We start from the raw sequence: 14,468 nt of genomic DNA, 5'->3' as shown, positions 1-14,468 counted from the left end.
GCGTCTTTTACCACTAAGCTACCCAGGCCCCCAGCCAATGTCTTTTATTGAATCAATGGGTGAGTAAACCATTGGGTGTTTCTTATGTGAGTGGGTCGACTCGCTGTACTTACTCTGGCTTTTGAGGAAGCTGGGCGTCATTTTGGTTTCTTTTTTCTTTTTGCGTCGGCTCCGCCGAGCGGCTGGAGTTTGTTTTGTGAATAACATTTTTCCTTAAAGAACCTTTGGCATTGACGAAAAATTACATTTGCATTGAAGTTCCCGGCCAGTTTGAGAGTGGACACTATGGATGACCGCAAAATATCTACATGCTCACACAAAGGATGTCTTTTATATAGTTGACAGATTGTGTAAGTCATGGTATATATTTTTATGCGGCCTCCAAGTGAATTGACTTGACCATCCGGGAAACCGGGATGCCAGTTTTGTTTCTTTTTAAATTGGTTCTGCCTAGCGGCTGGAGCTTTGGAACAGATGTGGATTAATCTATTCATTCTTTGTGCATATTCCTCCTGCTGTCTGGAGTTTGTTTTGTTGAGTATTTTTACGGGACACTAGAATGATTACGTCATCCGCTGAACTCATAACGGCCAGCTCACAGAACATTCGTTTGTCTGTCCGAGGAATCTAAACGGTTTTATATCAGCTGGAATTTGTTTTGTGGAAGATCACACCTTTGAGACAGTTCTGTGAATGAATCTACACGTTCTTTGTGTACATTCTTCCTATTGGCTGGGGTTTATTTTACAAAGTATTTTCTGTTATGTAATTTTGCCTCACAAATTTGTGAGGCAAAATTGAGCAATCCGATGGCAAAGTTGTCATGGGGGCTCGTGGGCGTTCGTAGACCTTTTGAGTTTAGAGGGATTGTCGCCGGTTGGCGCTTTCTTGCGCGGGGTTAATGCGCACGTTTTTCTTTTTTCTGTTTTTGTTCGGGGGGAAGTTCGGGGTTTGATTGTTTCACTAATGGGGAAGGTGGTCTGTATAATTTTGTTTTTGACACAATTTATTTTTTCTATTATATCAAAATGTCAAATGTTAATATGAATGGATTATCCCTCTTCACATGGAATGTGAATGGGTTGGGGCACCCCATAAAAAGAAGGAAGGTTATTACTTTTCTTAAACATAAGAAATATGATATAGTGTTTCTTCAAGAAACATCTCTCCCTGCAGGAAGCTGAAAAATTTTGGAAGATATGGGGTGGACATGTTTTCTTTAGTGCTGGTTCAAGTAAGAGCAAGGGAGTCATTACATTGATAAGTAAGCATCTACAATTCAAATGTCTCAAACAGGTTAAAGATAAATTAGGAAGAGTCATTATTGTTTTAGCAGAAATTCAGGGGCAAAGGTTGATTTTGGCTAATATTTACGCACCTAACGCTGATGATCAGGGCTTTTTTTTAGATCTTGAAGGGGTGTTGCAAGCCGCTGGCACCCCTCATGATATAATATTGGGAGGAGACTTTAATCTTTTGATGGACTCAGTCTTTGATCATAGTGAAGCAAAAGTGTGTAAACCCCCTCGAGCAACATTGATGCGTCACAGGATGTGTAAAAATCTTGGTCTTACAGATATTTGGAGACTTTTGAACCCATCTGGTAGGGACTATACATTTTTTTTCATCAGTCCATAAGATTTATTCTAGAATAGATTTTTTTCATATATCTAAATCCCTCATTTCATCTGTTGTTGATTGCTCAATTGGAAATATCTTAGTCTCAGATCACACCCTGTTGAGTTTAGAGGTGTTGCCATATACAGAGAAAAAGAAATCATATAGTTGGCACCTTAATGTATCCCTTTTGCAAAATCCTGATTTCCAACAAATGTTAAAGACTGAAATCAATGTTTATATGGAGACCAACTGGTCCTCAGTATCCTCTGTGGGCGTGGCTTGGGAGGAACTTAAGATGGTTCTTAGGGGTCGTATCATACAGTATGCCTCATTCATCAAAAAATCCAAAGCATGAGAACTCGTGTAGTTGGAAGGAAATATTAAAATTGCCAAGAGAGAGTTGAAGCGCTAAATGTCGTCTGAGAGCCTCAGAGAATAGACCCGATTGAAATATAGATATAATACTATTTTGTCGCGGAAAGTGGAGTTTTGGTTATTCAGGACAAGACAATGAGTCGGGGGACAAAGCAGGGAAACATTTGGCTAGATATATAAAGCAGAGAGGGTCTTTTTCTACCATTCCCTCAGTGAAATCTGCTGGTTGTGAAATATTTACCTCGGCCATTGATATTAATAATGCTTTTAAAGAATTCTACTTTGATCTCTATAGTTCCACCTCTTCGTCTACTGATGAAGATATTAGGAACTTTGTGGAACCATTAGATCTTCCTAAACTGACGATTGAGCAAAAAAATTCTCTTGATTCTGAGATAACCTTGGAGGAGCTTGATCTGGTAATTAAGGCCTTGCCTACAGGCAAGACTCTGGGGCCTGACGGCTTTTCCTCTGAGTTTTTCAAATCTTATGCTACAGAACTGGCTCCACTTTTGTTAGAAGTTTATATGGAATCATTAAAGAATGGAAAGCTTCCGCCAACAATGATACAAGCCCGGATCAGTCTGATTCTTAAAAAGGACAAAGATCTAAGTGAGTGTAAAAGTTACCACCCAATTTTCCTGATCCAGTTAGAGGTAAAAAGCCATTTGATATGGTAGAATGGGATCATCTTTTTAAGATTTTGGAAATGTATGGGTTTGGGAGTACATTTATTGGTTGGATTAAGTTACTTTATAGACATCCTGTAGCAGCGGTACAAACAAACGGATTAATTTCAGATTATTTTACTCTGGATAGGGGCACCTGGCAGGGTTGCCCTCTTTCCCCTTTATTGTTCTGTCTTGCCCTGGAACCATTAGCAGCTGCAATAAGAAAGGAGGATGATTTTCCAGGGGTGAGTGCGGGAAGTGTGGCGCATAAGCTTCTGCTTTACGCAGATGATATTTTATTATTCGTCTCCGACCCTACTAGATCTATACTTTGCCTCCACAGAATTATTAACTCCTTTTCCAAGTTCTCAGGATACAAAGTCAATTGGTCTAAATCCGAAGCTTTGGCTTTGACAGCATACTGTCCAGTAACGGCCTTCCAGCTGGGTGCCTTCCAGTGGCCCAAACAGGGAATTAAGTATTTGGGAATTTTATTCCCTGCAAATTTGTCTGATTTAGTTAGAGTTAATTTTGATCCCTTAATAAAAAGATTTTAGAGTGATGTGTGTAGGTTGGCTTCATTTCATTTATCGATGATTGGGAAGGTTAATGTTATTAAAATGAATTGTATTCCAAAATTCAACTACCTGCTACAGTCTCTCCCTGTAGATGTCCCCCTCTCTTATTTCAAGCAATTTGATAGCATAGCGAAATCCTTCATTTGGAATGGTAAGCATCCCAGATTACATTTCAATAAATTACATAGGCAGATTGACAAAGGTGGGTTAGGCCTACCCAAGATTTTGTTTTATTATTATGCATTCGGTCTTAGAAATTTGGCTCATTGGTCGCTTCCACCTGAGAGAGCCCCTCCCTGGTTTTGTATTGAAAAGGAAGTTCTTGCCCCTATCTCGCCACTGCAAAGCCTTTAGATTAAACGAGCCGGAGAGGTTAACTCGCACCCCGTTATTTTGCATTTGCACTCGATATGGACAAAAGTGTCCAGAGTGTTTAATTCTGATATTTATTTAAACGTAGCCTCGAGCATATGGCTGAACTCTAAACTGTGTATTAATAAGTCCCCTTTCTGTTGGTCAGATTGGATTGTGAGGGGGGTTAATACACTCGGTGACCTATATGAGGGTGGAGTATTGAGACCTTTTGAAAATTTGGTTCAACATTTTAGCATTCCCAGATCTCAGTTTTATAAGTATTTACAGCTGCGCCACCTACTCTGCACTGTTTTTGGGAGTGGCACGCACCCCCCTAGAGCAGCAGATACTCTGGGAGTGGTAAAATAAAGAGCACATAAAGAGTTTGGTCCTAACGAGCGCTATGATCGCCACACAGGTTATTTTAAGGGGTTGGAGATCAGTTGGAGCGCCCTCATTTCATGAGTGGTGCTCAGAGATGTGGAGGGTGGCAGCCTTTGAGGAAGGGATGTATAAAATGCTGGGAAATCTGGGGTTATTTGATAGGAAATGGGGCAGATATTTGACCTTTTTGGAAGTCTTTCGGGGAGGGGTAGTGGAGAGGGATCTCTAGTTTTAAATATGTGTGTGCAATTTGATTGTTTTTTGAAAATATGCTTTTTATTTATTTATTTATTTATTTTGTGTGCGCGTGTTTTGTGATTTTTTTATTTTTTATTTTTTATTTTTTTTTATTTATTTATTTATTTTTTTATTTATTTTTTTTTTTTTATTTATTTTTTTTTATATTTATGACCACTGCGGTGAGTGTTTGTGTTGGGTGGGGGTGTTCGGGGGGAAGGGTTTAATTGTACATAATTTGATTCTGCATTTTCTGCAATGTTTATTTAATTTGTTGAATGGAATCAATAAAAATTGTTAATATCAAATTCAATTATTTTTTATATATCTTGTATACTATACATTACAATTTAAGTAAAATCTTTTTTTCTTTTTTTTCTGAATAAATTAATGAGAATTGGGAATTGGTGGTGTATGTGCTTAATTATCATGTATTTAAAGGGTTAGTTCACCCAAAAATGAAAATTCTCTTATCATTTACTCACCCTCATGCTATCCCAGATGTATATGAATTTTTTTTCTTCTGCTAAACACAAATAAAGATTTTTAGAAGAATATCTCAGCTCATATCTAAGAAAGATACACATCTGGGATGACATGAGGGTGAGTAAACGATATTTAATAATATTTTTGTAAATAGTATATTTTCTCTTTTGATTTTGGAGTGAAATATGACCCAGCCATGTTCTTGACAGGCTTTGTGAGATTGACCCTGAGGCTTTTTGAGCACAGACTAATAATGAACTGATAGGTCATTAAATGACTGATTTACATTTATTATGCCTGATGCTTTCTCTCTCTCTCACAGTCCTGCCCTCTCTAACTCTTTCATTCACTCTTCAGAGACGTGTGCGGTGAATAATGGAGGCTGTGACAGCACCTGTAAGGACACATCTACAGGTGTTCGCTGCAGCTGCCCGGTGGGATTCACTCTCCAACAGGATGGCAAGTCCTGCAAAGGTCTGCATCAACATTTTTCACATTTTTTGGACCTTAGTCAGGGTAGACGCCATATTTGATGCAAATGAAAACAAGACTGTGAGGGACATTTAATCTGTTCAGTGGGTTGCACTTTGTGTCAGTTGTTCAGCCGACGGAACACTGAAAATAGATATTTCAAAAAAACTTTGAACAAAAGCTCTGGAAAACATAGATTGAAAAAAATTACACTTAATCTTAGACAAGGTTTTTCAAACTGTGGTCCAGGGACACCTGGGGGACAAGGGGGTGCAAGGGGGTCCACAGAAAATTTCAGAGAAAAAAGTGTAAAACAAAATGGAAGAAAATGGTAAATACTGAACATTTGACATTATTATGTCATTCTGCTTTCTAAAGGCTGGTCGGAAATTAAAAGATTAATCAGTTGTTTTTCTTTCTATTGACAGCCATTTTTTTGCAACACATAAAATTTTGCATCACATACGTTCAAGAGTAATATTTCCTTGTCTCTTTATTTCTTTGTTTGGGCTATATTACAACTGCAATATAAGAGCAAATGATTTGGCAAAGAACAGAAAAAATTATGTGAACAAAATCCAGTATAACTTATATCATGCTCACTATTTTCTCACACCGTATAAATGGGTCTTTTTTACATAAGAATATACGGTATAGCTGCTTTTTATTTTTCAGGAAGGGGGTCTCCCACAAGGGGATCATCACAAAGGGATGCTTGGCATCAAAATGTTTGAAAAACACTGGAAAAAAAATGGATATTTGATTTTACTTACAGTACTGATCTATCCCTCATGGCTTAGTTTTCATTAGCATCACATTAAATATGGTGTCTGCCTTGACTGCAGTTCAATCCCCAGCTCCTAGTTGTTTCATAGCTTATAAGTCTATCTATGTTCTGCAGTGTGATTTGGTTCTTCTCTGTCTCTCAGACATTGATGAGTGTGAGCTCCATAACGGCAGCTGTGACCACTACTGCAGGAACACCATTGGCAGCTTCGAGTGTAACTGTCGGAAGGGCTTCAAGCTGCTAACAGACGAGCGCTCATGCCAGGGTAGGACATTGTGTTCCTCCACTATAGATCCAACACAACTCAGAGAAACTACGTGGGGGTTGGTGTTTGCATCTGTGTGTGTGTTGCTAAGCTAGGAGATAAGACAGGGTGGGAGTCTCTTGAATGGTGCCAGTATTGACTTGCAAGATTCCTTTGAAGATCCTTAACGCAGACGACGAGTATAACGCACAGCTCTAAGAATACATTCTGGTGAAGCACACAGACGAGCCCCTCTCCTTGATTCAAGATTTCTGAGGAATGTACCTCTCCCTGTTATTAATTAAAAAAACGATTTCTTTCATTTTCAATAGGGGACCTTTGAACAGAAAATGAGAGCATGCTTGATGTAGAAGTGGTGTAATTTGACATTTACTGTTTGTTCATTTTGGTTTGATTATAGATATTGACGAGTGCTATTTTGAGAGAACGTGTGACCACAGTTGTGTGAACTCACCTGGTAGCTTTCAGTGTGTGTGTAACAAGGGTTACACTCTATATGGGCTAGCCCATTGTGGAGGTAAGGATAGAAACCAGAATTTTGTGAATAACTAAAGAATTACATCAAAGATCTTTTTTTTAATGTTTGATCTCAGTTTCCAAGGTTCCGTCTGGCATTTTGGTTAGAAAATGAGTCCATGTCCACACATTTTCGGTTGGAACCACATTGATTTTGCTACGTTTACACCTCGTCCACACTGGAACAGCAGTTTCCTCCACTGAAATGAAGAATTTCTAAAACACTCTCTACCACAAACTTTTAAAAACAATTACATTTTTGTCAAGGTCAAACACAGTTTTCTACCAAAAAAAATAAAATAAATCTTAATAATGCTGATGAGGATAAGTTAGGCACATAGACCTTGTCAGTGAAGGACACATCCTGCTCTTGTGTGGTTATTTGGGTATTTTTCATATATTTTCTGGTTGCACTTTATTTTTCAGTACGTGTACTTTCAGTATACTTAGTGTACTTACCCAAGAAAGTACTAAGTAATATTAGGTAACTGCATGTACTTAATATGGGTTAAGGTAAGACTTTGGGTTAGGTTGAGGGCTAGTACCTAGTAATTACTGTAGTTGTTGTAATTATATAGTAAGTAAATGTAGAACAGTACTGTAATATAAAGTGCTACCTATTTTCTTATACTAATATTTTAAAAGTGAAACGTTCTATCTAGAGTGGTGAAACTCTAAAGCCCTATATCTCAAAATAATTCTGGGGGCAGACAGATCCTTGTAATACTGAGGTCACGAATTGCTGAAGATGTGAAGTTATACACATTATTAATACAGTAAAAACCATAGACCTAAAATCCTGCTTGATTGAAATCTGGAAACCTGGCATTTGTCGATTCCTCAATTTTCAGATATAAACGAATGCAGTTTGAACAATGGAGGATGTGAGCACACTTGTGAGAACACCATGGGAAGCTTTGAGTGCCACTGTCACACTGGTTACAAGCTGCACTGGAACAAGAAGGACTGCATCGGTAAGATGAGTTAATTGAAATGCTGTACTTGGGACTTGATGTTGGCTTAGATGGAAATCACCTACTCTCGATATGCCTCAGTTCTTTATCCCTAGGAGTTAAAAACAGGAGATACTTGGGATTCTTTCTGTTCTCTATCTGGCTCTCACTGTTTATGCCACTGCTCAGCAACCAGATATCAAAAATGGTCTAACTCAGATCTTGTATGTGGTTAAGAGAAAATGTTCTCCTGCCTTGTTCAGTCATCTTCTGATCTTGAACATACTGCATTGATGAGCTTCCTGTGTGATCTTTTTCTCTAACTCAGTCCTTCCACCTTTCTCTCAGCATGTATACCATGTCTCCACCTTTAAAGGCATAGTTCACCCCAAATTGAAATTTTCTGTTATCATTTACTCACCATATGTTGTTCCAAACCCAGATGACTTTCTTATTCTGTGGAACTCATAAGGAGATGTTAGGCAGAATGAATGCATATTTATTTTCAATAGAATGAAAGTGAATGCTGACTGAAGCTAATATTCTGCTTAATATCTCCCTTCGTCTTCCATGGAAGAAAGAAAGTCATATGGGTTTTGAAAAACAAGAGAGTGAGTAAATGATGGCAGAATTTTCATTTTTGGTTGAACTATCCCTTTAAGTATTGTGATTTTCACATTCAGAAGCAGAGGACTCTCCCCTAGTGCCTCCACCTGCCAGACCCACTCTGAACTGCAGTAAGCAGGGAGGGGGTGAGCATTGCTACCTGACTTGCCAGTCTCAAGTTCATATCAGCAGTGGTAAGTCATTCAAAACTTTTTTTTTTTTGTTTGTATGTCTGTATGTTGGAGTTTGCTTGGGGCATCTCTCAAACCTTCACGTTTATCTGTAGGGGCTGAGGATTCATACACGGTGACTTGTGGCATGCCCCTGCCTTGCCTCGATGGAGGACAATGGAATGAGAACGGGTCATATTGCCCAGGTTAGTGCATGTGGATGTATGCTGCTTTTAGTTCATATTGTTCAGAAAATAATAGAAAGAACACAATATCATTGTTGCACTTTCCTTTATATTTCATAATCAATAAAGTGATATCATAATGTGATGAAACACATATATATTATGAAATAATATTTAGATGACATTTGGAATATGTACATTATTGTGGATCTGTGATATCTGGGTTCCTCCCAAGGTTTTTCTCCTTCTGCTAAACATTTTTGGGATTTTTTCCCCCTTGCCACAGTCGCTTAGCTTGCTCACTTAGGATTTTTACACATTAAAGGGATAGTTCACCCAAAAATGAAAATTCTCTCATTTACTCACCCTCATGATATCCCAGATGTGTATGACATTCTTTCTTCTGCTGAACACAAACAAAGATTTTTAGCAGAATATCTCAGCTCTGTTGTTCCAAACATTGCAAGTGAATGGTGGCCTGAACCTTTAAGCTCCAAGAAGGACATAAAAGCAGCATAAAAGTAATCCATACGACTCCAATGGTTAAATCCATGTGTTCTGAAGTGATATGAAAGGGTGTGGGTGAGAAACAAATCAATATTTAAGTACTTTTTTACTATAAATTCTCCTCCCTGCCCATTAGGTGGTGAAATGCACAAAGAATGAATCTCCAAAAACAAAAGAACAAGAATGTGAAAGTGGAGATTTATAGTAAAAAAAAGGACTTAAATATTGATCTGTTTCTCTCCCACACCTATCATATCGTTTCTGAAGATATGGATTAAACCACTGGAGTCTTATGGATTACTTTTATGCTGCCTTAATGTGAATTTTGGACCTTCAAATTTCTGGTCAACATTCACTTGCATTGTATGAACCTACAGAGCTGAAATATTGTTCTAAAAATCTTAATTTGTGTTCAGCAGAAGAAAGAAAGTCATACACATCTGGGATGGCATGAGGGTGAGTAAATGATGAGAACATTTTCTTTTTGGGGGGAACTATTGCTTTAAGGCATGCTTTTCTGTAAAGCTGCTTTGAAACAATGTGTGTTTTGAAAAGTGCTATACAAATAAAATTGACTTGACTTGTGACATGCATGTGCTGAGTGGAAAGTTCATGGTGTTGTCCTTACCTCTACAGGCTCAGGAATTAAAACCATTGCAACCTTTAAATCTGGACAGGGGAAATGTAATCTGAAACGCAGTCAGGAAAATCTTGCGCAGAGCTTCAGAACCGCACTTTCAGGTACTGGTCTTTCTGTTTTGTAGTTTATACTTAAGGTGTCTCCAAACTGAATTGACAACCACTGTGGCAATGTTTTTGTTTGCTTTAGTATAGAGGTCTGCATGGGCACAATATAACATAGGCTTTAGGGCACAAAACAAGGCGTGGTTACCCAACCAAATCTTTGTATTTCCTCTCAGAGCGAGTAGATCCAGATGCACAGATTCAGCAAGCAAGATGCAGTGGGTCAACAGTTTTTTTTTAATCCCTGATGTAAAGATGGATTTTATGCATTTTAAATAAAGAACCCCATAAAATAAATCAATAAAACTCATGTCCAAAATGCAAATCTCCAAATATAGTCTAAATATATGCCTATGGATGTCTAAATCTAAATGGGGTCAGTGTAATGTGGTGAGTGTGAGGGAGAAGTTCAAACTATTTAGATTTCTTAGAACTGTTGCTACACAGTGGCAGTGTTGGACGGTTCGATGAAATGAGCCATGGCTTGCTTTTCAACACAGTGCTAAACAGGTCATCAATCACACTGACCTCTGATTAGGCTCAGGGTGTGAAAAGGGTCCCACATCCTTCATTTTCCTCCTTCCTTTTTGAAAGACCAAAATAGATTTTTCTTTTTTGTTTTTTAAAGAAAGTGATTTTTTTTTCTCCACTTCTTGATTGTTTCTGCTCTTTTATCCACAGAAAGTGTAGTAAGTTACGACAGAAAATAAATGAGCTCCTCTTTATGTTTTTAATACCAGGGTTCCCACGGTCATGAAAACCCTAAAAATATCAGCAAATGTTTTAATTGTGACTTCTAGGCATGGAAAATTTAGGGACGTTTCTCTATTGAAAATATACATTTTCTAGTTATGCACAGTTCTAAAATATTTCAGCTAGAAATTGTTCTTCATTAGTGCAATCCCTAAACAACAAAACATTTTATGCAGTAATCACAAACAACTGGAAAAGTAATGGAAAAGGTATTGGTCAAAAGGTGTAGGAATCCTGTAATACTAAAATATAATGAAAATAACTTTGTAGACAGAACATTCGGTTAATTAAAATCTCATGGTCTTGTAGAATTAATAGAGACTGGGTCTCATGGTCAGGGTCTCTGTATTCCATGAAATACTTCCACAGATTTAAAGTCTTTAATATGTATTTACTCAGATATAAGAGCCACCGAGAATGTCCAGTTCAGCTTTGTTAGCCTGCACTGTACCTCTTCAAGCAGACAGCTTCGCAGTCGCCACGGGCGGAAGGCTGGCGAGGAGGAGGGGTCCTCCATCACTGCCCAGTTTGAGCTGGATGTGAACCTGGAGGAGGTAACAGGTTGGTTTCGCTGCACTGCATGTGTATATTTCAGCCCACTGGCTCTCACTGCTTGCTTGCATCTCGCCCCACTTCTTGCTCCTGCTGCTGTGTTACTAAAACTAGCCAACAGATGAAAGTATCTCCTGGTTTAAGATGGGTATGAAGGTGCACTGCAACAAATAATTGTCTTGCGCAGAATTTTTGTGTTGCTTTCTAGTAAAATATCAAAACATCTTTAAAAGAAGACACATTTATTTGAGAGGCAAAATTGCACAAGATATGAGGTTTAAAGGAATAGTTCACCCAAAAATACAAATTCTCTTATTATTTACTCACCCTCATGCCATCCCAAATGTGTATGACTTTCTTTGTTCTGCAGAACACAATTTAAGATTATTAGAAGAATATTTCAGCTCTGTAGGTCCTCAAAATGCAAGTGAATGGGTGTCAAAATTTTGAAGCTCCAAAAATCACATAAAGGCAGGATAAAAGTAATCCATATGACTCCAGCGGTTAAATCTATATTTTCTGAAGCAATATGAAAGGTGTGGGTGAGAAAAAGATAAATATTTAAGTCCATTTGTGATTTCTGCCTACCTAGTAGGGGGCAATATGCACGAAGAATGTGAATCACCAAAAACACAAGAAGAAGAATGTGAAAGTTAAAGTGGAGCCTGACTGATCAGGGAGGAGAATTTAAAGTAAAATTGGACTAAAATATTGATCTGTTTCTCACCCACACCTATCAAATCGCTTCTGGAGACATTGATTTAACCACTGGAGTCATCTGGATTACTTTTATGCTGACTTGTGATTTTTGGAGCTTTAAAATTTTGGCACCCATTCACTTGTATTGTATGGACCAAAAGAGCTGAAAAATTCTTCAAAAAATCATAATTTGTGTTCTGCTGAAGTAAGAAAGTCATACACATCTGGGATGACATGAGGGTGAGTAAATGATGAGAGAATTTTAATTTTTGGGTGAACTATTCCTTTAAGTCTTGTTTTTAGAGAAATCTATCAAATTTATACATAAACAAGAAAAATATTAAATGTAGTAATCTAACAAAGCTTTTTACTAGAAAAGAAAAATGATGTTTTAATGAGTTTTATACTTAAGAAAAGCAACTAATTGCCAATGGGTAATTAAAAATAAACTTGTTTTCCCTTTGAATTAAGTTTATTTTTCATACCCTTTTGGCAAATTGGCTTGTTTTTTTCAGAAATAAACCTAATTAAAAATGTAATTTTTCTTGTCTAGTAAATGTGATATTTTTACAGGAAAACTAAACAAAAATACTAAGCAAGATGATTATTTTTGCAGTGCGGGTTGAGAGTTCTATATTACATAATGGATAGTGGAATGTTTGCACATTATGGGAGTTTGGAACATTTGGAACTTTGTGAGTTTATTATGTATTTGTGGACAAGATATGGTATGCATTGTTTCTCTTAGCAGAGGGCTGTGACCTGGCATGTGTTCGGCGGCGCTCTGAAAAGCGACTGAGGAAGACCATCCGCACTCTTCGTAAGTCCATCAACCGGGAGCAGTTCCATCTTCACTTTGCTGGATCGGAGTATGAGCTGGCCAAAAAACTTGTCCGACCTGCTGACCTACCTGAGCACTGCGGCACTGGTCAGGTTCTGCTGGACAAGAAATGTGGTGAGTGGTCAGTGATGCTCAGCAGTTAAAAATGATTTTTACAGGGGCCTGGGTAGCTCAGCAAGTAAAGACGCTGACTGCCACACCTGGAGTCGCAAGTTCGGACCCAGGGCATGCAGAGTGACTCCAGTCAGGCTTCCTAAGCAACCATTTGGCCCGGTTGCAAGGGTAGGTAGTGTCACGTTGGGTTAACCTCCTCGTGGTCACTATAATGTGGTTCTCGCTCTCGGTGGGGCGTGTGGTGAGTTGTGCGTGGATGCCATGGAGAATAGCGTGAGCCTCCACACACGCAAGGTCTCCGCGGTAACGCACTCCACAAACCACGTAATAAGATGTGCAAATTGACTGTCTCAGACGCAGAGGCAACTGAGATTCATTCTCCGCCACCCGGATTGAGGCGTGTCGCTACGCCACCACGAGGACCTAGAGCGCATTGGGAATTGGGCATGCCAAACTGGGGAGAAAAGGGGAGAAAATAAAAAAAAAAAAAAATGCTTTTTACATCAGGGTTCCCACGCTCATTGAAAACCTGGAAATATCAGGGAATTTTAAAATTGTGATTTCCAGGCCTGAAAAAGTCATGAAAATTGATAAAATCTTTAAAAGTCATGGGAAAGTCAAGGAAACTTATGTAGTAAAATACAAATCCATAAAATGTTTCATCACCTACAAGTTGCTCTTTTTGAGTGCAATCTCAATTTTTTTAAATCCATATCCAGTAATCACAGTTGAGTGGAAAAGTCATGGAAATTCATTGGTCAAAAAGAGTGGGAACCCTGTTACATGCTGATTTGCTCTACATGCTTGTTGGTAACTTGCAATTGCACAGGAAAAAAAAGGTTTGTTAAGATTCCCATATGCATGACATAATTTACTTTGCATTTCCAAATGTCATTAGTTCTTATTTATTTTGCTTGTGCTCCATTTAATTGATTATGTCGAGTTGGAATTAATCAGATTATATCCAATACAGTAATGCAAATTCTGTGTTTGGACTGTTATAGTGAAGAATTGGATTTGGCATCAGTGCGGGCCAGTTAACTGACATATTAGGTGTTATATAATATATGTGTGGAGAGAGAGTTGGCATGAGCTTTATAAAGAGGCAAGACTGCGGAAAGAGAGAGTGGAACTTAGGGCTATTGTTGGCTCTTACAGCTGAAAGCAGTTTCAGCTTTAAGACTGAAGTTCATGTTGTGAAAGTATAGACAGACAGACGTCAGATCAACTAGGTACAGTATTTCCACTTGGCATCCATCATCTTTTGTTTCTCTCTAGAATAAACAACTCAAAGGTATGTGAGGCAAAGGCACAACCAAATTCTTTGTCTGAGGTCTTATTGTCTTCAACAGTATCTCACTGACATTATTGTCTTCAACATAATGCATTGGAAACCTCTCAACCATGTCTTTTTAAGGTGACAGGGCTGCAAAGATTGTTTGTTCTCTTTTATGGTGGAAAAGTCCATTATTTTTATGGGCTTAGTATCAGCAGTATTGAAGACCAACAAGAGCTTTTTTGGAATTGGGCTCTCAGCTCTCAGTCAGTCCCTGTAAAAGCTTTTTTTCCTGGTGAAAAGACCAGCTAAGACCAGCATGAA

The 14,468-nt window shown here is 38.3% G+C and overlaps 1 protein-coding gene across 8 annotated transcripts in view; it reads left to right on the top strand.

Moving 5' to 3' along the window:
* The window catches only part of LOC127410915 (signal peptide, CUB and EGF-like domain-containing protein 2), a 33,957-nt gene that overhangs the window by 9,633 nt on the left and 9,856 nt on the right, over positions 1–14,468 (top strand). For 2 of the 8 annotated variants that reach the window (XM_051646340.1, XM_051646205.1), the window contains exons 8-16: positions 5,063–5,179; positions 6,106–6,228; positions 6,629–6,745; positions 7,596–7,718; positions 8,381–8,497; positions 8,590–8,679; positions 9,802–9,906; positions 11,062–11,223; positions 12,662–12,868. In XM_051646340.1, coding sequence (XP_051502300.1) covers positions 5,063–5,179; positions 6,106–6,228; positions 6,629–6,745; positions 7,596–7,718; positions 8,381–8,497; positions 8,590–8,679; positions 9,802–9,906; positions 11,062–11,223; positions 12,662–12,868 — 1,161 coding nt within the window. The remainder of the gene's footprint in view (positions 1–5,062; positions 5,180–6,105; positions 6,229–6,628; positions 6,746–7,595; positions 7,719–8,380; positions 8,498–8,589; positions 8,680–9,801; positions 9,907–11,061; positions 11,224–12,661; positions 12,869–14,468) is intronic. The other 6 variants (XM_051646423.1, XM_051646281.1, XM_051646552.1 and 3 more) reach the window with 6 other exon arrangements.

The sequence above is a fragment of the Myxocyprinus asiaticus genome, chromosome 1, assembly GCF_019703515.2.
Source record: "Myxocyprinus asiaticus isolate MX2 ecotype Aquarium Trade chromosome 1, UBuf_Myxa_2, whole genome shotgun sequence".
Classification (NCBI taxonomy): Eukaryota; Metazoa; Chordata; class Actinopteri; order Cypriniformes; family Catostomidae; genus Myxocyprinus; species Myxocyprinus asiaticus.
This window is presented reverse-complemented; position numbering and strand designations above follow the sequence as displayed.